Raw genomic sequence first — 24,001 nt, forward strand, 5'->3', positions numbered from 1 at the left:
TAATTGTGCAAAAAATCAATAAATTCAAGTGGTATAAAAGAAACAAACCAAATTCAAGAGGCCAGTTCAAACAAAAACAAGATTACTAAGATAGAAATACAATCCAACATCAATACATAGGTCTCAACCAAAAAACCAACATACCTTAACCAAGTATTGAAATCTAAAGTTTTTAGCTACACATGGCAAGGAACAATTCAAACAAAATAATGGAAATCAAAGTGTTTAACAAACTACAAAACAATCATTCCAAAAAAAATCAAGCATTTTAAACCTTCAAAATCACATTTTTCTGTATGTGGAACAAATTCTCCTTGAATGAATCCAATTTCCCCTTTTTACAAAAATAAAAAAAGTTTGCCAAAATAATTTGTTGGGGGAGGGGGACATGGTTTGTGTTAATAAACACAATCATGTTTTCTAAGTTCTCACGATATCAACATGGATTCAAAGTAGGATGGGCCAAATATGACAATTTTTGAAGAAACACAGTTTGGGTAACAAAACACGAGTTTGTTTTTATGTGATTTTTTTTTGTATTCGATCTCAAAGTACATTCCCCAGTCTTTGAAATCCTACTTCGTTGTCTCTAGCCCCCCTCATTTACTCTGCTCCCTTTCTTTGAAATCATTAAAAATAGTGAAGTACCAAACATTCCACCCATGAACATAGATTTGTTCAAAAAAACAAGTAAAAAACTAAAAATACAGTGCAAATGTAGGAAATAGATGTGTAAATGGAAGCTCGAGCTCGTTTAATAAACTCGAGTTGAGCTTTTAACGAGTTGATCTCGAGCAACTCACGAGTAGTTTGGCTCGTTTGCACCCTAGTTAACCGACATCTTAAGAATTAAACAAACATATGGAATAAATTTATAACTTACTCAGAAAACTTTAATATAAAGGATGCATAATCATAAATTTAAGTTTCTTTTATATAAATAGAAGACATACTACAAAAATGGTCCATGTGGTATGCATTTTTTCCGAGTTTTGGTCCAAACTACAAATTTTTTGGAACGGTAGTCATTTTCAGCTAGTTTCATTGTTGAATTGGTCTTGTTAAACTTGAAAAAGACTAATACACCCTTTTAATTTGTTAAATCAAATAAAGAAGGGGACTCACCTCTCTCTCTCTCTCTCTCTCTCTCTCTCTCTCTCTCTTCAAAACATACACAAACACACACTCTCAAGAATATACACCCATATGTAGGAGCATACACCTCCATCTTCGCCCATATCTATTCTGCCACTTTCATCTCCGCCAAAAATAGTTCCAAATATCCTCTGCAACCACCATGATTTCACAACTCAAACACACAAAGGCTGCTAAAGTGAAATAGGAGAGAGATAGAGAGACGGTGTTGCGAAAGTCTAGTCGTCTTCTTCGATTACCCACTGCTAGCACCACCACTTGTACCGCGACACCATACTCTTTTTTGTTCCTAATCCTTTTTTTAATCTTACTTAACACCAAAACCATCCTCTAATTTGGTTTTTGTGGATGTCAAACATGAGCCCCACCATGTTCAAGATAAGCCCTAACTTTTCAAAGTTCAAGCTCAATTTTCATCATATCTGCCATTGTTGTTTGAGCATCGGTTGTTTACTTCGTTGTTGCGTGGATAGAGGAAGAAACTTAACCGGGTGTTTAATTAATTGTAATGTGCTTTTCTAAGAATAAAGAGTGCCTTGTTTTTTCGACAACATTTCCGAATGAAGTGTAGAGCAAAAAGGCTTTGGCTGATATCCCTAGCACTAGGTTAGCGGATGTAACGTCCCAAAAATATCAAGAAAAAAGTTTTATTTTTCAATAACCAAAACCATTTAAAGATTTATTCAAAAGACAATCGGAGTATCATCCCTCAAATATAATCACAGAATCATCACGGAATCACTGAATCAGCATAGCAAAACATTGTTCCAAAATATAATCACAGAATCAGAGTAGCAAACATCTCTCAAATCATAAAAATCCAAAGGATGATGTGTACGATCAAGCCTTTACCTTCCCCCAATCATCCAAAGTACCTGAAACATGGAAATTCACAACTATCAGCAAAAACTTAGTGAATTCCCCCAAAATATTCCACACAACAACACAATAACAATTACATTACATGCATATAGGGTTTGTTGGTTTGTGGCCTCAACACAACTACCCAGGGTGTGTTGACATGTCTCAACCCAACCATCCCGGGTTTGTTGGTCTACCACATGAAGCAATACCACCTCAACCAACCATCCAAGGTTTGTTGGCCGCCCACCTCAACCTAACCACTGACATGCAACAGATAACAATAATTACCAAATACATGTAAACATATCGATCTACCAAACTAACATATGTGTGTATAACACACCTTAATGGGCTGACATTGATGGTGGAAGGAATTCGGTTTCATGTGAGAAATTTTTTTGTTGATTACAAATAACTTAACAATCAGATTTAGTAACTTAACAATCAGATTTAGTTTTGTTGTCCTTCATCTTAAAGTCACAAAATCCTTAAAAATAAAAAATCTAATCTAATAATCTTTTTAGTTTGATGTTCATGATTATTTTTTCCAATTTGTTACCCAGGATCTTAATTTTGTTTTAGTTGTAGTTCAATTTTTGGGTTTTGGTTTTGATTATAGTTTGAGATGGTTTGAGGAAATTTAGGGTTACAGGATGAAAGAGAAAAAGCTGAGGGCAAAACAGTCATTTTACAGACATTTGTAACACCGTCAATATTTAGACAAACCTTGCAATCAAACTATACTTTATCGACCACTTGTACAACAAATAAATATCTAGATGAAAACCATAACTTTTGAAATATCACAAGGTTAAAATTGTAAATTACTCTGCAAATAATTGTGGCATGTTACTTGGCAATAACCAAGATCAAAGTTGTAGAACGACTAAGTCAACAATATATCATGCAAAAAGGCAAGTGGTCAATGCAAGGTTTAGGGCCTTTAGGGTAGTTCAGTCATTATACTTGTAGTTTAGGTGGAAAAGTTAGTTGCATGAGTAGTAGAGATTATCTTTACGTGTTAATCAGTTTTAGTCTACTTTTGGAAAGACACATCTCTCAAATATAGGAATGCATTCAATTCATATCCTGCTTTCATTCTATATTTCTTGATTTTCTATCAAACTTGTATCACACTCCTTACTTTTTTTTTTAGAAAAGGCAAATATTATTATAGGAGGCAAATAGCAAGAAGCTACAACAAGCCAAAAGTTAACAATACGAACAAACAGAGCAAGAAAGGGAAAACAAAGTAAGGGAAAAAAGGACTAAATTAAGTTGAGAGATGAGCGAAAGGCGATACACTCCATTCGATCCAATTCCCACAACCAAGTCCACCTCTGTGCTTGCACCAAACAAAAATAAAATACTTACTTTAGAAACAAAAATAAAATACTTAAACAAAATATTGCGTTTTATTCTTTATCCATAATAGTAGCATACTTATACTTTTCTATCCATAATAGTGATGTACTTATATTTTATACATATAATAACATTGCACTTATATTTCTACCCATAATAGCAACATACTTACATGTCTTTACAACTAGAAGCAATGTACTTTGTTCTTTATCCATCCATAATAGCAACAAACTTATACTTTTGCCTATAGTAGCAACTAATTTTCACTTCCCTACTAATAAGGTCAAATGTTTATTTGTTTAATATTGGCATATTGCTATTATTGGTAAAGACTAAAGAGATCTACGTATTTTGCCATACTGAGTAAGGTGTTGTTTGTTTTTTCGAAGCGAAAATGTTTGAAGTCTGCGGACCACCTATTTAGCCCTCTGTATTAAAAGAGATGGACCAAACGAGTGCAGTATGTAATAAAAAGTATGTTTGTTTTAACGTCTGCAGACTGCTGCAATAAGTTAAAATAAGGTGTGACGAGGTTTGAAGCAGATGGTTTAGTGTTGCGCCAAGCAACACACACGCAACAATTTTTTAAGTTAGAAGTCTTCTGAAAAACAAACAACTACGAATGGCCAAGTGCTACGCATGTGCTGCACGGCACAACAATAAGTGGTCAAAAGTGGTTTTTTAGAAAAAACAAACAGCGCCTAAGGAATCATAAGTATGATTGATGCTTTTATCTATAAATAAATGCAAGTATGCTGCAATTATAGGTTACACATTGCTTTTTCCTGAAAATTATCCTATAGAAAATAAAAAACATATGAGAGCAAAGCCAAATTACTTTGGTACAAAAGCAGCTTTTCTTAATATATTATTTTTATACGAATTACCTGGAGAGGGTTGGTGGGTAAAGGGACTTTTTTGGGCGCTATCATTTTGACCATGATTCTGACTTTGACCATGACCATCAACAAGGCTGTCACTGAAAAGTTGGGAAGTCGTCTCCTGGGCAAATATTTTCACAAATAATATGTTCACGTCTTCTGCCAATCTGAAACAAAAAAAAACAACTTATTATACGCAACAATAATTTTTAAAACATATATCAGATATCAGACGCAAGATGAACTTTGTTGGATATGAAGACATTGCCAAAATGATCATTTATATAAATTAAAATTGCAGATAAATTAAATAAAGTAATTGCAGCCAATCCTAATCCGCCTTAAAAAATAACAATAAACTACTTAACCTACTCTCCAATAGCTCCATCAAATACTTGTAATCTCAGAAGGTTTCAGATGCATACATATAGTGGAAGCAAATTGTTGATGTTATTTTTTCAGTATTTTGCATAATATATACAACAATTTCAGTGAGTTGAGAGAGTATAATACAGTGAACTTAGGCATGTAGACACAAAATTACCAATGTGAATCATTGATATTTGATATAAGTACTAATAATAGCAAAATGATAAGCCCCAGACTTTATTACCTTTTTATATTGACCACTTGTTTTTAGGTTATAACATTTCAACCCACGAAAAGACCACATCATGTGGCATTTCCTTTCCTTGATGTCCCAATTCGTTAAATAAAAAGTAGACTTTTTTAATAAATAAAAAAAAATCGGCTAAATAACAAATATCTTTTGTAAAGAATTACCATGCAGGCATACTAAATAAGTGCTCAAGGCAGTTTCCATGCAGTATTCAGCATCGTTAAAAAAAAAGCACATCGTTACCTGAAGAAAATAAATAAGCACAAGTTCTAAAACAGAGGGGTATTTATGGAAATACACAAACAGGAATGATTCAAGATTGCTCATTGTAAGTTTTGGTTGATTTTCACACCATATCTTTATCTCTAACCTGTTCAGACACACTTAAAAGCATTAAGAGGTAAATTCAGCTTTTGTAATAACAATATTTATGAGAAATAAAATAACATTGACTTAAGAGTGCTATAAGTTGTTAAAACTTAAAACAGCAAAAACCTTCATAGACCATCAAATCCTTATAAATTTATATGTTCCTTGTAATTAATAGATGCCAACAAAAATCAAAGTCAACATTTGGACCAGTTATCAGCATTTTAACAATCTTACACATTTTAAGACGACAATGTTATAATCCTAAAATGTTGCATATATAATAACTATTAAACTCTTCAACTAGTATTTAAATCTTGCAACTTCACATCAAAATTACACTATAAATTAGTAGTTAGACAACCTGTGCATTATTTACTTACACATTGTTACCTCATCAGGAGTTTGCTCCATTTATCACTGTATTCATTCATAAACTTCTTCAGCTGAGTGTTATGCATAATCCTGAAGAACACCTCATTGACATCTACATAATTTGTACAAAAAACAAGATGCATATTAGAAATGGGACTAATATCAGTAAATAACACCAAAAATAACAACCATCTGCAATCAATCTATTAGGGTACACAAGGATTTTATTAATTCATGGTTTTATCAATTATGAGAACATAAATTGAAATTTTTTGCATCAAGAACACGATGGAACAAAGGATCCAGATCTTTTTATGTAATTACAAGTCTTGCTGCAATAATCATTTTCAAAATAGAGAGTAAAAAACCCTTTAAACAAACATGTAGGAAAACTAAGAGACAATGTATTAGTAGGTTACATTTATAAAGTACTATGTTATAACTGTTTAGATTTTCAAAGTATAATGTCCAATTATGTTAACTTTTCCAAGTGTAATTAACTAATTCCTTATACACAATTTTTACTACAAAAGATTTAACATTGTTATAGGAAAAAGTTAAAACAATAATATCTTAATAGGTGAAACTATAACAATGTCATTTAAAGAATATGATAGATGATTATATTTTCAAAATATAATGTCTTATTAGGGAAAAAAATTGAAAATATAATGTTATAATTGGCAACGATGGTTAAACGAGTTTAGATTTTAAAACTAGAACGCATTAAAACTATAATGTATTGGGTTAGATTTTAAAAATATAAATATAATGTTACAGTTTGGAGTATAATCAACTGGTTAGATTTTGATTATGAAAGTATAATGTTTTAATAATTGATTTTATACCTTAGCATCTAAATAGTAATCAAATACAACATCCTACTTTCCTTTCATCTTATTAAAGCATTCTACTACAGAAAATCCACCCAGTTTTAGAAATAACATATAAATACAAAGTGATTTCACTGCTTAATTAGGTGAATTTTTTAGAGTATAAATCGGTATAATATTCAAAAAATAATTAATTTCACAAGAAGATAAAAAAAATTGGAAGTACATAGCTATAATTGGGTAGAATTTTCAAAGCATTAAGCCCTAATAAGAAAAAATGAAAGTACAATGCAATAATTGGGTAGACATCTAAATGTATAAGGTCCTACTAAGAAAATAGCTAAAAAGTACTATGCTATAATTGGATAAAATTTTCAAAGTACATTTTTTAAAAAGAAAAAGTTGAAAGTAGAATACTGTAATAGAAAAAAATGAAACCAGGATGCTAAAAAACACAAATGATTGAATGTAAGTTGTTATTTAAAGCAGATATCCCTAAAAATAACTTATACTATAAGAAAATTCATGACATCAGAAGACAAGGGTGATGGGCATGTTTGTCTTTCATTTTGTTAAATAATAATCTGTCCCACATAGCATATAATATCAGACATATTATATTTTTTAAAGTATGAAAAACTAAAAGTGCTGAAGAAAATTTTGTACATTGTTACCTTTATTAAGTGATGCTTGACTCTTTTGCATTAAATACACACCTAACTGAGTATCATCAACACGGAAAGTAGCATGTTATTTTTGTTTAAAAAATGAAAGTAGCATGCTTAGTTTGTCATAAAAATGAAAGTAACATGCTATTTTTGTCATAACAATGAGAGTAGTATGAGGGTAAACTAGTCAATTTTAAATTTAAACAAAAAAACATGCTAATTTGCCACTAAACTTTTTTTTTGTCAATTTAAGACCTATAAATGATGGTTATAACAAGGCCTCGTATCGATTTTTGTCCTTATTTTATATTTTCATATTGATTTTTGGCTCTTATATAAACGTTTTAAGGACCAAAATCAATACGAAACCTTGAAATAAAGAAAGGTTTCAATTTTGGACACATGGTAAAAATCAAAGAGCAGAGGGACCATTTTTGTAACTTACTTAAAATATTGGTTAACTAAGAGTGCGAAGTGCATCTTCTACATAGGATAATCGAATTGGACTCTTGTTGCTTTCATGAAGCACATTTCCCTTTTTGCCCCCGGTTGGGGACTTCTTTGATTAGTTCATGGTCCATGCCACCACACTGAATACCAGTTGGAAATGTAGGCAACAGACCTGCATACCTAAGACTCATTGTTACCTTGCTGCAACATAAAGCTCCAGACCTGTTAAAAGACCAAAATACCCTCAGCATATGCATTGAAGATTAAAAAAAACATTAATTACAATAATTGCATTTCTTGTACATATCACCAGAAAAAAATGCAGGCTGCCCTTCAGGTGAATTCCATACTTTCTTAACATAATTGGTTTGGCTAAAACAAAAGGTAACACAATAAGATGCATGTTCAAGCATCACAGCTGAATGAAGAGATTCCTGCAAAAAAATGAAACTTTTTAACAAAACTCTCATATATTTAAATAATATTTTTATTCACAAGAAGAGAATTGATTATTACCTACCAAGTGGCATTTTCTTTCCCTGATGTCCCAATTCGGTTAAATAAAAAGTAGACTTTTTAAATAAATAAAAGAATTGACTAAATAACAAATACCATTTGTAAAGAACTACCAGGCATACTAAATAAGTGCTCAAGGTGTTTTCCATGCAGTATTTAGCTTCTTTTTATAAAAATAAGCACATCATTTCCTGAAGATAATAAATAAGCACAAGTTTTAAAACCAGAGGGGTATTTAAGGAAATACACAAACAGGAATCATTCAAGATTGGTCATTTGGCTTTCCTTGTCGGATTCTTCATTGTAAGTTTTGGTTGATTTTCACATCATATCTTTATCGCTAACCTGTTAGACAGATTAAAAAGCATTAAGAGGTAAATTCAGCTTTCATAATAACAATCTTTATAAGAAATAACATTGACTTAAGAGTACTATAAGTTGTTGAAACACCATATCTTTATCTCTAACCTGTTTAGACACATTTAAAAGCATTAAAAGGTAAATTCAGCTTTCATAATAACAATCTTTGTAAGAAATAACATTGACTTAAGAATGCTATAAGTTGTTAGAACAGCAAAGCCTTCATAGACCATCAAAATCCCTATAAGTTTATATGTTCTTTTTTACAGATGCCATCCAAAATCAAAGTCAACATTTGGCCCAGTTATCATAAAATGTTTCACATTTTATGATGACAATGTTATAATCCTAAAATGTTGCATATATTGGTTCCAGGTTGCATATTTTCTCCAAAAATCCGGGTTGTTGTGTATATAATAACAAGTAAACTCTTCAACTTGTAAGCAAATGTTCCAACTTCACATCAAAAAGACACTATAAACTAGTATTTAGACTACCTGTGCATTATCAGAATTAAATCAGTTTCATCACCTAGCTCCATCTTAAGCTGCATACACAAAAAAAAAATACACATCTTATGAAGGAGATATAATTACAAAAGTCTGTACATTTTACCATAAGCTTTTTTTTATTTTTAAAAGAGATAATTAAACAATGAAAAAAGAGTACTTACACATTGCTAAATTCTTTTTACCTCATCAGGAGTTTGCTCCTTTTATCATTGTATGCCTTCATAAAATTCTATAATTGGGTGTTGTGAATAATCCTGAAGAACACCTCATTGACAAGCGGTAATCAGAATCAAACATGTAGGAAAAAAAAATAAAAGAAATTTTTTTAATAGGTTATAATCCTGAACAACATTCTACTTTCAGAAATCTACCCGGTTTTAGCAAATGCATTACAAATACAAAGTGACTTCACTGCTTAATTAGGTAAAAAATTTAGAGTATAATGTCCTAAGAAGCAAAACATTTGAAAGTAGAATACTGCAATAGAAAGAAATGAAACTAGGATGCCATGAACAAAAGTAAGTTGTTATTGGTTTCAGTTAATCCTAAAAATAACTTTACACTTCAAGAAAATCCATGACATCAGGAGACAAGGGTGATGGCCCTGTTTGTCCTTTCATTTTGTCAAATACTAATTTGTCCCACATAACCTTGAATTTCTTACTCCATGATAAAATTCAACTGAGCCACTATAGCACACCAATATGATCTGGTTATATATGTACCTAAGGAACACATAAGATATATATATATATATATATATATATATATATATATATATATATATATATATATATATATATATATATATATATATATATATATATATATATAACTGAAATAAGCATGGATTGGGCAATATTAGAGCAAAATAATATATGATGAAACAAATGGCATTATCTGATGGATACAACTTAATTTCAAGATTTCCATCAGTAACATTTGCAATCAGGTTTCCCCAACCTTATCACCATGTAGGAAAAGGAATAAGTTCCACTTATGGTAAGCAAAGATTCAACTTTGATAGACTTGAAAAGAAAGAAAAAAGCACAAGTAAATAAGAAATAGAAACCACTTGTATAACATATTGTACAAGTGGTAAAACATCCAGAAACTGATGTTTATGCACCTGTTGGAGTTTAGGAATACACCAGTTTTGTAAAACTCATATACTAATAAAATACTAAAATACACTTGATAGGAGTGAAACTACCTTTTTCTTTTTCATCATAATTTTGGCAGCAACCTAAAAACAAATATATAAAGATTTAGTAAAAACACAACAATACTTAACAAATATTTGAGAATAATCAAGAATCATACCTATGTATCATTGTGTAGATAGGAATACACCAGTGAGAATCAAAATCAACAACTTCCTGCCATTGACATGTCTTCATCCTCATCAACAAACTATCCTTTATAATCCTTGGATCATTGGTTGAGATCAAACTAAAAGACAAACATGTGATTCAGGTTTAGAGTTTAAGAAGCGAGGGAAGAAAGAATTATGTAACCTGCATTGTTGACCACTACATCAACCATCATCCCCTATTCCAAGAACGAAAGCATGATAAGAGGCTTAATAAGTTTGAAATTAGTATTAAAAAAAAAAGAATGAAATACACTTAAAGATCCAAAAAACATAAATTTGTGTGTATTTTGTTTTTCGCCTTAGTAGCAAGTGAAACAGAATGAAAATCCCTGTTAGGAGTGCAGCCAATGGTGATCTTTGAGCATCTATCAGCATTATTAATGAACCATTAATTCAAAATATTTGGAAATTAAGTGCATCAGTGTAGATACCTGGTGATAAACTGCACTTCAAATCTTGAAAAATAATATCTGTAGTGACCCCTTGGTATTGACACATGAAATCAAACATGAGTTTCTCAAATTTTTTGCTTTGACAAAATAATAAATGATTCAACGATAATAATTAACCTCTCAGTGTGAATGGAGATCGATAACATTGTAGGCTAAAAGAGGCCCTTTTGTAGTACTTGCTGAAAGGGCGAAAACAACAATCCAAACCTGGTGAAAGAAACTCTGACTAAAAAGAGTAAATAAGAAAAGTAATACATATTTCTGAAGACAGACAACTTTAACGAGAAGAAACAACATGCAGTTTTTTTTTAAAGTTACAATACAAGTGGTGCAGTTTTAAAATCAGATCTTACAGGAAAAAAAAACGCCAACGAAAAGATGAAGAAGAATACAGGGTTTCTACTAGAACAATGAGAATAAATAGATTTAAAAAGAAACAACTACTCTTTCTATTTTTTCTTATCCATATATATAAAGTGGAAATTACACCATCTGAATTACAGAAAAAAAAAAACCCTAGAGAACTAAAATAAAAGGGATAAGAGAAAAACGAAAAGAATGAAAGCTTACAGCGATCTTGTCAATTGATTTGGATCGTAGACATGGTTGTGAGTGAGTGGCGAAGGATAGGGGTGCTTGGGTCTCCGAGAAGCGGAGTTACAGAGAACGCGGTGAGTCTCTCCGGCGGTGTTTGGAGAGCGGGATGAGTGAGAGTGACGAATGAAGAACGGTTCGTTTGTATATTAAGCGCCAAATACACCGACCCAAACTTTTTGACTTCCCAAATCCAACGGTTCGTTTTTAAAACCTTTTCCAAAATTAACAGCTGATTATACGAACAACATCATACACCGTTTATTTTTTCTATTTATAAAACAATTTAAGTTTATATTAATTTATTTAATATAAGAAGTTAAGAACCTTAAATTTATAAATATGCTTATTTATCATCGTTTATATTATAGTTTTATGAGCAATTTATAAATTTGGTCCTTATAGTTTGTTATTATTTAGATGTCGTCTTGTACGATTGTACCAAGGTCGGCGTCTAAAGAGAGTTTAATGAGTGTCCATGAATAGGATCTAATACTAAATCATATGGTCCAAATTTTTCTTAAAATATATATTAGACTAGGTTGAGTTTAGGCTCAATGAAGTTAGGTTAATTCTTTGTTCTTTACCGGTCACAACAAACCCATGCAGGAAAGTATGCACGCATCGCATCATTACTCCAAAGGGAAAATCAACTTAAATTTGGGGAAGTTAAAAAAAATGTTTCGATTTCTTTGCTACTCCAGAGGGAAAATCGAAAATCAACTAAAACTTGGGGAAGTCGAAAAAAAATGTTTCGATTTCTTTGCCGATTATGCAGATATTAATAATAGTTACTGAATTGTCTCCAAAACTAAATAACAACGGTCTCAATCTTTGAATAAAATTAGTCAATTATAGAGGTTTGAGGTTTCTACTTTTGATTTATTTATTCTTTCTTCTCAAAAATCATAAGCAACATTTTTGAAAAATAGCTTTGAGTTCTTACAATCAAACAATCTTTTGTTTTGTTTTTTGAAAATCAGATTTTAGAGCTCCAAGTTTCGAAATCATAAGGTAAATGAAACGTACCAAAAATAAGACCAAAAAATTTTCATTTTTAAAGTAATAAAGCAGTAAACCATATCATTGTTACAAAACCAAGTTAATCGAATTTTATCAATACATTATCATCATCAGAGTAAATCACAAAATACGGGAACGAATGGTGTGTGTTCTGCAATCATCATGGGCTATTCCCTTTGAAACCAGAAGTGCCTGAAACATAAACAGAAAACCGTAAGCATAAAGCTTAATGAGTTCTCCAAAATACCACATACCATGCATACATAGCACATAACGGGCCCCGCCCTAACTCGCATAACGGGCCCCGCCCACATACAATTCATATGAACATAACAAGTAATGGCATACAGAATAACCATCGGGCCTCGCCCGGTAAGCATATAAGCACATACACATACAAGTGTCACACAGACAACGAGTATTATAAGATAACAGATAATGGGTCGGCATTGGTGCCTTCGACCCGCTAAACATAATGAGGAAACTCATCTTAATCCGCTGATAATCAAATAACTGCTCGGATCGCCGAACCAAATAACCTCGCGCCAACTAACAATAAATACAATCTTAATCAATAATTAACCCGATAACCTAAAATACCCTTAGGTCAAACTTGGCCAACCCTTGTCAAAATCGTAGTCAACGATCAAGGTCCAAAAGTTAATATTTCTTCCCGATGGAGTACGCCCTGTGTACCAAGAGAGTACACCCAACGTACTCTGATGTTGACTAATAGCGGGGGGTTGACCCCGTACGTGCAGCATACCACCAAGTACGCCCAACGTACTCAGCCTAGTCCCAAAACTTCATTAAGAGCTTATTCCATTAAGTTCTTACATCCAAAAGTCAGATCCAAGCCCAAAATGATGTCCTAAGTGATAAAGTTTCCAACTTTATGACTTTTCATGGCTATCAAGTGCTTAATGTCCAAAACCCTAAGTTCTTATCTATCTACCGGTATTTATGATAGATTTGAAAAGTTGTGACTGATCTATTTCTTAAGAGGCCCTATGCCACAATTATGTGGCCTTTGAGAGGGCGACTTCACGATAGGAGTTAGTAATTTCTTTTATGATAAAAAAATTTGTCAATATATTTATTATATATCATTGAAGATTGTGTTCAACTTGAAGTAACTATAAACATTGTAGATGGATAAACTAAAGTCAGTTTCAGAACGGGACGAGAGAATCTCATGACATTTATTTATGAGAAACCCAGACCTAAGAACGTTGGAGGGACGGTTCCAACGGCCTATTTTGTTTGACATCACAAAAATCCCTTTTAGATGCTTTTAATACCGGTGTGTTATCTTTTTTTTTTTGAACTAGTGAACAAGTGCTTAGATAGTAGATTATAGAAACACAGTCCACAGGTTCAACCAAAAACGAAAAATATTACACTGGTATTAAAAACATCTAAAAAAGAATTTTGTGATGCCAACCAAAACAGGCCTGATTGTACCTGTCTCTCCAACGTTCTTAGGTATGTTTTTCTCAAAAATAAAGTTCGTGAGATTCTTTCGTCCCGTTTTGAGACATGCTCTTAGTTTATCCATCTACATGGTTTATAGTTACTTGAAGTTGACAATCTTCAATGATAAATATACCTACAATTTTGTTTTGTTTACATAAAAGTAATTGCTTACTCCTATTTTGTGAAGCCGACGAAGGTCGTTCTTGTGGGTAACACGCTGCGTAAGAGTGACATACATCCTTTTAGGAAGGACATCGGTGATAGCTTTTCAAATCTATCAGGTAGGTAGATAAAAGAATGACAACGTTATATACAAATCTAAAACCAACAACCGGTAGTAGTAGTTAGTTGAGAATGAGCCAAAGTGAAGAACCTCATTTTGGCTAAATAATTCTTAGCACAATCCAACGTCTTCTGTTCATTTTCAAGATAATCGTGAGCATATGGGTGACATATACCTGGATAGAAATCCCACAATAAAAATCATGGTGATAAGGTTAAAACACCATAAGAGGAGTTGCCAATGGATCAGTAAAAAAACATCATGATTGTACCCTTAAATGCCAGAGATACACAGAAATTGGGAGAATTCTCCAAGCTTTGGCACTGTGGTTTCCCCTCCAAAGTTATAAAGATCTTTTGTAATTACGGTTGCAAAAGAGAGGCTAGCAATACCCACATACTCAATGCATCCTCCCATCTAATAGAAGAATACGTAAACAATACAAGATGAAGTAAAAAAACTAGGTCAGTGAGATAAATAAAACCCTTGGTTATATATTAGCACACCGAATAACAATACAACTAAAGAAAACAATGTATGTCGTGTAGTCTCTATAAAATGAAACATAAAAGATGTGAAAAAAAAGTTTAAATAAATTTATCAAACATTTCAACAAAAAGTATTTAAGTAGAAATAATGGTTTATAACAAGAAACCTAACCGTGTAGTCACCAAATGTAACGCCTTCATTGTCCATAAGCAAAATAGTGCATCTAAACCTATTCTCAATCGGTTTTTGTCATTGGATTATTCAAGGCGTTTTGTGCATGGTCCGGTAGTTGTTGACATCTCAAATCCAACACTCTTTCCATGTAACTATAAAAATAAAAATGTAAATTATTATAAATAAAATAACACCGGTTTCTCAAACTTGCGTTGCACAAATGAACTTTATTTATAAAGGGAACCTCACATATAAACTTGCATAAAAATGTCATGTTTCAATAGGATTTTTTTATACCTCAAGACACTTGGCTTATGAAATTGCGGTTACTTTCTAATTAGTTGCCACAACTTTGTAATTCTACACAATTCATAATCTATAATTTTTGTATGGCCATTCTCGATTTTATTCACAATTTGACATATATGCTTTGTATCCTCCCATCTTGAATGGTGTTGTATATTTCATGCAATTACACGAGTATTAAGCATTTAATGGGTTTGGATTGAAAACCAAACCCATAAACTCCTTTTAATGAACTTTAAATGAAGAAGAGATAAATGTGATTTTTTTGATCAAGCTCTTTATCCATTAAGATGTTCTTATTACATTAATTTATATAGATGTTAAGAACTAGGGATGAGCTTTTAACCAAAAAAGTGAATTGCAACCGCAATCGGTTTAAACCTATTAGTGGTATTTGGTTCGTTTCCCGATTCCCCTAATTTATCATTTCGGTTCTTTTGATTCCGGTCCGGGTTAGTACCGAAGACCTTAGATAGCAACTTCCTAGTAGAACCGAACCAGAACTGGTTAATGGTATTCGATCCGGTTCTCGGTTCCCTAATCAGTTTTCGATTCTTTCGGTTCCGGTCCGATTCAATCAAAAACTAGTATTTAGCTTAAATAAATAAATGCTCTTATTCAGTGAAACTCATCTCCATAAGTTAACTTTACCGGAGGTCTTTAGGTGAGAATTCGATTAATTCTAAAACTTCAGTTCCATTCGTTATAGGGGGTTAAAAAGGGTGTTGAAAATAAGAATTCTAAGGATGTAAAAGAAGGTTATGGTGACTCTCACTCATCATTAGGCGATTCCATTAAAATATTGAGGAAGAGACGATGTTTTTCCCTTATTGATGAATTGACTGCTTTAATTGATGTTGGGCAAGCCATGGGTTAAGCAATGGAAGGATGTACTCAAAATATTTAGGATCTTTTTATAATCATGGAGGAGTTGAAGATTTCTCATGAATTTGCTCTTTCTGAATGTTTAAGGATTGGGGAAGGAGGGGAAGATTGCTTGGGTGAAAACCTTTTGTAGTAAACATCAAATTTCTTTTCTAACTTTATTAGAATTTAAGATGAGGCGTATATATATCGATGTTGTAAGGTTGGGGTAATCTTCAATTTGATTATGCTTACTCCTCTTCTAAAGGTCTTTCAGGTTGAATTCTTTGTATTTGGGATAAGATTTTTTCATAAATGCAAGGTGTATTCGGATGATCATTTGGTGATAGTGGTGGGTTTATCTAAAACTCGCCTGCTTTTTGTCTCCATTTATGCTCCTCAAGATGTCAATATTTAAAAGTTGATTTGGAATTGGTTGCTTTGCATTATGAGTAACCGGGAGGGTGAGACATTTTGATGGGGGGTTTTAATGAAGTTCGGGTTGCTAGTGAAATATATGGTTCGGTTTCTCTCCCTCATGAAGCTAATATTTTTAATGATTTCATTTCTCATGCGGGGCTTGTTGATATTCTCCTTGGAGGATATTCTTTTACTTGGTCCGACAAAGTTGTTACAAAAATGAGTAAACTGGATAGTTTTCTCGTGTCGGAAGGTACTTTGGAGATATTTCCAAATTTGACAGGCTTTGTTTTGGAAAGACATCTCTGGGACCATCGTCCTATTCTTCTTAAAGAGATTTCTATTGATTATAGTCCTCCATTTAGGGTGTTTCACTCTTGGTTTTCTATGGATGGCTTTGTTCAAATGGTGGAAGATTCTTGGAATAATAATGGGATTTTTCATCCAAATGCTTTGGTGTTTTTTAAAAAGAAGTTGCACCATTTGAAGAAAACGATAAAGGTGTGGAATTTTGATTTATAGAAATAATAAGGAAGGAGTTCAAAATCAATGTTTACTCTCTTTGGTTGATCTAGATTGAAAAATTGATAGAGGAGAAGGGGAACCTTCATTGTTGGCTGAAAGGGTTACGTTGCATAAGAAGATCGAAGACTTTAATCGTATTGAAAGGGCAGATCTTGCTCAAGAGGCTAAGATATATCAAGTAGGCTATTGAAGGAAACGAGAATTCCAAATTTTTTTTCATGGTATGTTAAATAAAGAAACGCAAGCAGTTGGCAATCCGGGGCATGATGGTTAATGGGGTGTGGCTTGACAATTCTTCTTAAGTTAAATCGGAATTCTTGGATCATTTTAAAAGCCGGTTTGCTAAACCTTCTATATCTCGTCCTCAGGTTCTTTAGAACTTCTACAGAAGGCTTTATCTTGATTAATCAGAGATGTTGGATAATAATATTTACTTATGATGAAATCAAGAAGGCGGTGTGGGATTGTGGTATCGATATATCTCCAAGCCATGATGGGTTTTCTTTTGGGTTTATTAGAAGATTTTGGCATCTTATTGACAAGGATATCATTCAAGCGGTTGTAGAATTCTATTCTTCCATCGAGTTTCCTTATGGGTGTAATACCTCCTTTTTAGTTCTTATTCCTAAGGTCCAAGATGCAAAGAATGTTAAAGATTTTCGACCTCTTAGCCTCATTGGGTGTTTATACAAGATTGTTGGTAAAATCCTCGCTAACGGGTTGTCTCTTGTTATTAAAGGTTTTTTTTAGTGAAGAACAATATGCTTTCATTGAAGGAAGACTTATTCTTGATGGTCTTGTTATTATGAATGAGGTGCTAGCTTGGTGTAAGGCGAAAATTACCACTCAGTTTGGTGGGACTTTTTAGACAATGTTCTTCGGTGTATGCATTTCAGTGATATATAAAGGCGTTGGATACGTGGTTGTTTGTATTCTTCTAGGGGTTTGATTTTGGTTAACGACTCCGCTATGGATGAGTTCATTTTTCACAAAGGCCTTAAACAAGGAGAAAAACGCTTTATGCTTTCTCCCTGCTTTGTTTATTTTGGTGATGGAGAGTCTTCATGTTGTTTTCCAATTCATTCTTGACTGTAATCTCTTTTCTGATATTAAACTTGGTATGAACTACATTATTACTATTTTTCAGTTGTTTTATGCAGATGATGCAATGTTTATAGGGGAGTGGAAAGATCTTAATATTCAAAATCTTGTTATAGTATTTCATTGTTTTCATTTGGCTTCTGGTTTGAAAATTAATCTTCATAAAAGCAAACTTTTTGGCATTAGTGTTAATAATTCGAGTATTGAGGCGGTTGCTACTCGGATCGGATGCAATAGGCGGTAATATAAACCACATGGATTCCTGGGAAAGAGGTGGTGCAGACAGTTACTTCTAAACTTTCTAATTGGAAAGTTAAGACGTTATCGATAGCGGAAGGCTCACTTTAATTAAATCGGTCCTTGGTGCTATTCCTACTTTCTATATGTCGATTTACAAAGCTCCAAAAGGAATTTAACTAAACTTGAAGCCTTAAGGAACAAATTTTCCATAGGGTGGAGGTGGATGAGAAAAAGTTATCCCTTCACTACTAGAAAAACAGTCTTTTACGACGCGTAAACAACGACACTCGGAGATTTATGTTACGCAAAAGAGAGTGACGTTAAAAAAGTGTTATCTCTTCAAAAAATTTAAGAATTTAGGTCGCGCATTATTGCGTGCCCTTAAATTAGTGTCTCACGTAAAAAAATTAAAAAAACGGAGGGCACTTTATCTAAAAGGTGCGCCGTCTATGAATGTTGTTTTATATTTTTTTAAGAAACACGCTTCTCCTTAGAGGGAAAATGAAATCTCCAAATTTTTTAAACCCCCACCTTCTTCTCCCTCGTCTCCACCCCCTAATCGAAGCTACCAGTTGAATAACCCCTAATCCACACCACCACCTTCTCGTCTCTCCTTCTCCACCAGGTTTTCTCTCATCTCTATCCTCCACCTTCTAGATTGTAAAGGCGTCGTTTTATAATTCTTTTACCAAACGCACATCCATTATCCTCAATTAAAAAAGGCGTCCAAATCTAGGGCTTTTTTTCATAAGATCTCATTCCACCTTACCTCATACTAACCTCTACACAATCGACCATCACCACCATTATCCTCAATTACAAAAGGCGTCCAAATCTAGGGCTTTTTTCAAGAAGAAACCAAATGGGAGTGCTCTCTGCAACATTCTCTACCTCCGCTCGCCCCACCTGCAAGCGACCTTGGTTCTTATATCCTCCCAGTTTTATGCGTTCTTCTTTCAGAAATTTAATCGAACAAGATCTTGTGCTAGTCAACAAATTCTAAAGACGAAGCCAATATTGAAGAAAGTGAATGGGAATTTCATCCGGATGCAGTGGAGAAACCTTCTAAACCTGTAAGTGAAGGCGTAACAGAAGCTGAAGAGGTGGAGTCTTATATTGCCATTAGAGAAGAGCTGTACAAGAAGGCTAAAGAATTTGATTCCAAGATTATTGATTTTGAGACTGCTATCAGAAGACCCTACTTGCATCAGGTTTTTAACACTTTTTTTGATAATGTATACAGAGGCAACCGGGGATTCACCTATTCACTTCATCATACTTGTGAACTTTGAATATGTGTGGGTCCAAAGGGCTTCATATGGACAGAAAAGTGATATAGGATAACGAAAGGAATATAACTGTTAACAGTTGATCAAAATCAAAAGATACAATTGGTATTCTTTGTTTAGGTTTTGTTATTGCTTAATATATAACTTATGCATGTTAATTGCCACAGAGACGACAACCTTTAGGGTTTGCGTTAAGGTTGATTGTTACAAAGATATGGAAATTTTAATGAGAAAGCTTAACTGAAGAACTTATAAAAAGACTAGAGTGTAGAGTTTCCTTGGCTGATGAATGGATTATCTCTAATTATGTAGTAGGTACTCCACACTCAAACAAACACTGATATAGTTTCGTAGGCTTTCAAGTTTTAATATTGTATTCCTATTTAACATACTGAGTATACTCTTGCAAAAGTTGTGGCGACTTTTTTTTCTTCATGCAACTGTATCACAAATATAGCTAACTGGAAATATTATTATGATTAGGTTATCTAGTTCTTCATTTAGACCTCTACTTGTATTGCCTAGTTAAAATATATAACTTTTAGCACTTTTTGTGTTTATTTGGACTGATTAGATGTTACATGGTTGAGAATTTGGAACTGCTATCACCTTTGTATGGTTACCTTGGTTGTTCACGGTTGTTATCTTCTATACAGGTTTAAGATACAATCAATCACCTATTTACTATGGGTGATAGTGAAACAGTTGTTGCTCAATCATCAGCTATCCAAGAGCATCCATCAACTACAATTAATAGAGATTTGGCTGCTTCTACATGTACCGATACCATGGATGTAGACAATGTCATTCCTCATGAGGATGATCGAGCATCCATCCAGGTAGTATCTTACTGGTGCTATAGTAACCCCCCCTATGTTCTTTAGAGTTCTTGGGCATAAACTTCCTCTTTTTTGCTTCATATGGTGGCTTTTTTATATATATATTTGTAGAAAACCATGTTACACATCACCCAAAAAACAAAATGAAAAGAAACTGAACAAAAAACTATGAGTTTTGATTTATGTTATAGATAATAACGGGCATTTGATTACTTAATAGTTTTTAGAATCAGTCGGGAGTCTTTCCAAGAATTAAGAAAGTTTTCAAGAATCAAAAGCTACAGAGTCTTCTTTGCACTTTTTGAATAGCAACTAGCAAATCCCTTCTATCTTAATGTTCTTTGTATAACTTATTTGCTGCATGAAATCTTTTCTTGATGCATAAGAATTTCATGCTTTCAGACTTTACTTACATGGTTGTTTTTTATATCAGGCATCACCCGAACATTGTTCTATTGCTTTTTATCGAGAGGGGTAAGAACTAAGAATTACTTTCTTATTTTATCTTTTTCTGTTATTTTTTCAATCTGATAATTTATATATATTTAAAATGACTTGTGATATTAATTTGTCCAATAACTTTTCATGAGCATGTGCGTAGGGGTAAAACGGGAAGAGGAAATACTCGGGAGATGGGCTTTGAGAGTTTCCTTGACTATGTTCTAGCCCTGGAAAACAAAGACACTCCAGAGGGAATTACATATCTTTTCTGATGTTTAGATCTTAATGGAAGAGGCTTCTTTACAACAGCTGATATTCACACCCTTTTCAGGTATAACTAATTATTATTAGGAAATAGGGAATTGAAAATTGGAAGTAAAGGAAGGGAGCATTTAAAGTTTAAATGTTGCCTGATATACCCTTCCTACAACAAAAAATAAAAATGAAAAATCTCTGCTTTTCCTACTTGTTGCACGCGAGACATGTCTGCAAGCCTCTTGACTATGAGATACATATTTTCACCATATATTAGTAATAAAAAAATAAAAAATTGATTTGATAATTGATTGGTACACTACACTACAGGGATGTGCACCAAAATTAAATTTATTTACTACTGGTGGAATTCAAGATATGTACAGGAGTGTATGTTGCCTTTATAATTGGTACAGTGCTAACATGGAGGACCTTGGCATTGACATGTTTTAAATTAGTCTAAATTATATTTATTTACTACTAGTGGCATTCGTATGGATAAAGAAAATAAAAGGTGATGAATTCTAGTGTTCTGTTTGCAGGATTAACCCCTTGTGCTGTTCTATTAGTGGGATTTTCTTTGTACCAGAATCTCCTAGATTGCTGGTATGTGAACTATCATGATTCATGAAGTTGTTTAATTTATCTTCAAGAAATTATGTTTGACATCATGCATGCAGGCAAAGATTGGAAGAAAGAAAGAGTTTGATGCAGCCCTAAGAAAACTTGGAGGGAAGGATGCTGATATATCTGAGGAGGCGGATGAAATCCAGGTGTTCATTTCAAAGCTCTCAACTTGTTTTCATATTTTTGTTAACAAATAAAAATTATAGAATTCTTTTTATGTGTTATCAATGGGGTCTTGAATATGTTGATAGGATTATATAGAAACACTACAAAAGCTCCCGAAGGCCAAAATATTCGATTTGTTTCAGAGAAGATATTTGCGATCTGTCACTGTAAGTTTATTTTCTTGACAACTCTTGTTGGCTACTTTAAAAAAAAGATTTTTATAATTGTAGTATGAATCTTGTTTTGACCATACATGGTACTTTTTTCATTTTCTGTAATTGTAGTCTGAATCTTGTTGGCTACTTTAAGAAAAGATTTTTCTAACCTGCTCCTGGACGTGATTGTGCTATTGAGTTTGATCTTGGAAGTGGAAGCTATAATGTAACTTGCTATTGCTCATACAACTTTTGTTGGAATGTGAGTATCATAATTCATGCATTTTTATAAAAGTTTAAAATATTAGTTTATGATTTTTCTATATAAAAGATAAAATATTTTTTTTGCTATTGTTGTAGTGTACAAAAGAAACTCATCGCCTTGTGGACTGTGAAACTGTGTCCAAGTGGATTATGAAGAAAAGTGCAGAGTCTGAAAATATGAATTGGTAAAGGTCTAAACTGCCCCTCGGCAGGTATGCTGATCAAATTGCTAATGCTAAATGGGAAGTTAAAGAACATGGAATGGAACGCAAAGGTGATTATTTTTAATTTTAGCACCAAATATTTAAAAATATCATTTTTTTATGTTAAATCATAACTATAACTCAAGGTGCTATATCTTTTATCTGCTGTTTGTAATGTTGATATGATAATATTAGTTAATAACATATTTATATAACAACTCTATCAGTTAGCTAAAACCGATTATGTCATTAATATATTAAATTTCATAATTATTATTTACTACATTAATGCTTTTAATATGTTCTTTAGTTGCTTACACCATGAGTTCTCATTGGTCAATTGGTTAATGCCCACCAACATCTCCTAGCACTAAGGATATCAGATTATCTTGGAATACACCAAGTTCTGTGATATTTCCAATACCAATAATAAGGAGGAATTACAATCTGGTGTTATGGAAGGAGTCAATCTCTTTGGGAAGTAATGGAGCCAAAAGAAGGTAGTCTACTCTAAGTGCAGTTTGTTATTATTCTATTGGTGATTTGAAGCATGGAGTTAATTCCTCCTGCAAATGAAGTTACTTAGTTGGAATTTGATGTACATAGTAGATTAGATGCAAATTTATATATTGTAAGAAATAGAATTGTATGACATTAAATTTAAGCAATGGATTCTATTTTTTGTATATGATATTTTATTTTCTATTATAAAACATTAAATACAAATTTAATTAGAAAATAAGTAAACCTATAAAGATTATTTTTTTAAAACATTTAAAATTATGATACGCAAAAATGTGTGTCATCTTCATTTATGACATGGCCTTTCTTGATAGGGGCTTTCTTAATACGCATTGCGTGTCATTAACACGCGCGTCGTAAGGTTACGACACGCGAATGCGTGTCGTCTTCCTTTATGAAAGGGCTTTCCTTGATACGCATTGTGTGTCGTAAACACGCGTCGTAATTGCGTGTCGTAAATGCGCGTCGTAAATGCACGTCGTCTCTCTTTATGACAGGGCCTTCCTTGACGCGCATTTGTGTGTCGTCTGAGCCTTTTACGACACGCAATGAGCGTGGTAAAAGGCTGTTTTTCTAGTATTGCTTGTTAGTTGGAAAAATATTCTAGCTCATAAAAATCATGGGGGTCTTGGAGTAAGCAGTTTGTTCGCTCTTAATCTTCCCTTACACTTCAGATGGGTGTGGCGTTTTTTAACTAATCCTTTGGCTCTTTGGGTTTCGGTCATTAAACCCATGTATGGTAATGTTGGTTATGTTGTTGTGACTACTTTTCCTAATAGAAGTTCAAATTAGGTGGATATAGTCAAATTTGTGAATCAACTTAGTCTTGATGTGCATCCGTTACAGTTGTTCATTAAAAAGATTAGGGATAGTGCTTCTATTTCTTTTTGGGATGATGTGCGGTTAGGCGGTTTGGTGCTTGAATATCAGTTTCCTAGAATTTACAATTTGG

The 24,001-nt window shown here is 33.0% G+C and overlaps 1 protein-coding gene, 1 long non-coding RNA gene and 1 other non-coding gene across 6 annotated transcripts; 1 reads left to right on the forward strand and 2 right to left on the reverse strand.

The window, feature by feature from the left end:
* Positions 1-1,716: 1,716 nt before the first annotated feature.
* On the reverse strand, positions 1,717-9,004 carry LOC122198186 (uncharacterized). Of its 4 annotated transcripts, none has more exons than XM_052763839.1 (7): positions 8,953-9,004; positions 7,890-8,440; positions 7,575-7,801; positions 7,136-7,181; positions 5,647-5,740; positions 4,272-4,432; positions 1,764-2,030 (listed from the first exon to the last, which is right to left on the reverse strand). In XM_052763839.1, the coding sequence occupies exons 4-7, from the start codon at positions 7,164-7,166 to the stop codon at positions 1,996-1,998; spliced, it is 321 nt and encodes a 106-aa protein (XP_052619799.1). In that variant the 5' UTR covers positions 7,167-7,181; positions 7,575-7,801; positions 7,890-8,440; positions 8,953-9,004; the 3' UTR covers positions 1,764-1,995. The 4 variants fall into 4 exon arrangements, 2 of the variants coding, with proteins under 2 accessions (XP_052619799.1, XP_052619798.1); XM_052763838.1 differs by lacking the exon at positions 1,764-2,030 and adding an exon at positions 2,764-3,359; XR_006192087.2 differs by lacking the exons at positions 5,647-5,740; positions 7,136-7,181; positions 7,575-7,801; positions 7,890-8,440; positions 8,953-9,004 and adding an exon at positions 5,049-5,598 and having other exon boundaries at positions 1,770-2,030.
* Positions 9,005-9,144: 140 nt separating this feature from the next.
* LOC111899165 (uncharacterized) lies at positions 9,145-11,608 on the reverse strand. The gene is made up of 5 exons (XR_006191627.2): positions 11,365-11,608; positions 10,912-11,001; positions 10,291-10,812; positions 10,181-10,213; positions 9,145-9,221 (listed from the first exon to the last, which is right to left on the reverse strand). It is a non-coding gene; the product is annotated as an uncharacterized LOC111899165 (long non-coding RNA).
* A 9,633-nt stretch (positions 11,609-21,241) lies between these two features.
* LOC111899256 (small nucleolar RNA snoR104) lies at positions 21,242-21,373 on the forward strand. The gene has a single exon (XR_002852836.1). It is a non-coding gene; the product is annotated as a small nucleolar RNA snoR104 (small nucleolar RNA).
* Positions 21,374-24,001: the final 2,628 nt, after the last annotated feature.

The sequence above is a fragment of the Lactuca sativa genome, chromosome 5 (assembly GCF_002870075.4).
Source record: "Lactuca sativa cultivar Salinas chromosome 5, Lsat_Salinas_v11, whole genome shotgun sequence".
NCBI classification, from domain to species: Eukaryota; Viridiplantae; Streptophyta; class Magnoliopsida; order Asterales; family Asteraceae; genus Lactuca; species Lactuca sativa.

Coding starts and splice junctions, on each gene's coding strand:
- LOC122198186 (XM_052763838.1), bottom strand. CDS start 7,166: ATGCAAAAGAGTCAAGCATCACTTAATAAAG. Junction 5,741..7,135: donor TCAAGCATCACTTAATAAAG/GTAACAATGTAC, acceptor CAAATTATGTAG/ATGTCAATGAGGTGTTCTTC. Junction 3,360..4,271: donor TACCCACCAACCCTCTCCAG/GTAATTCGTATA, acceptor GTGCAAGCACAG/AGGTGGACTTGGTTGTGGGA.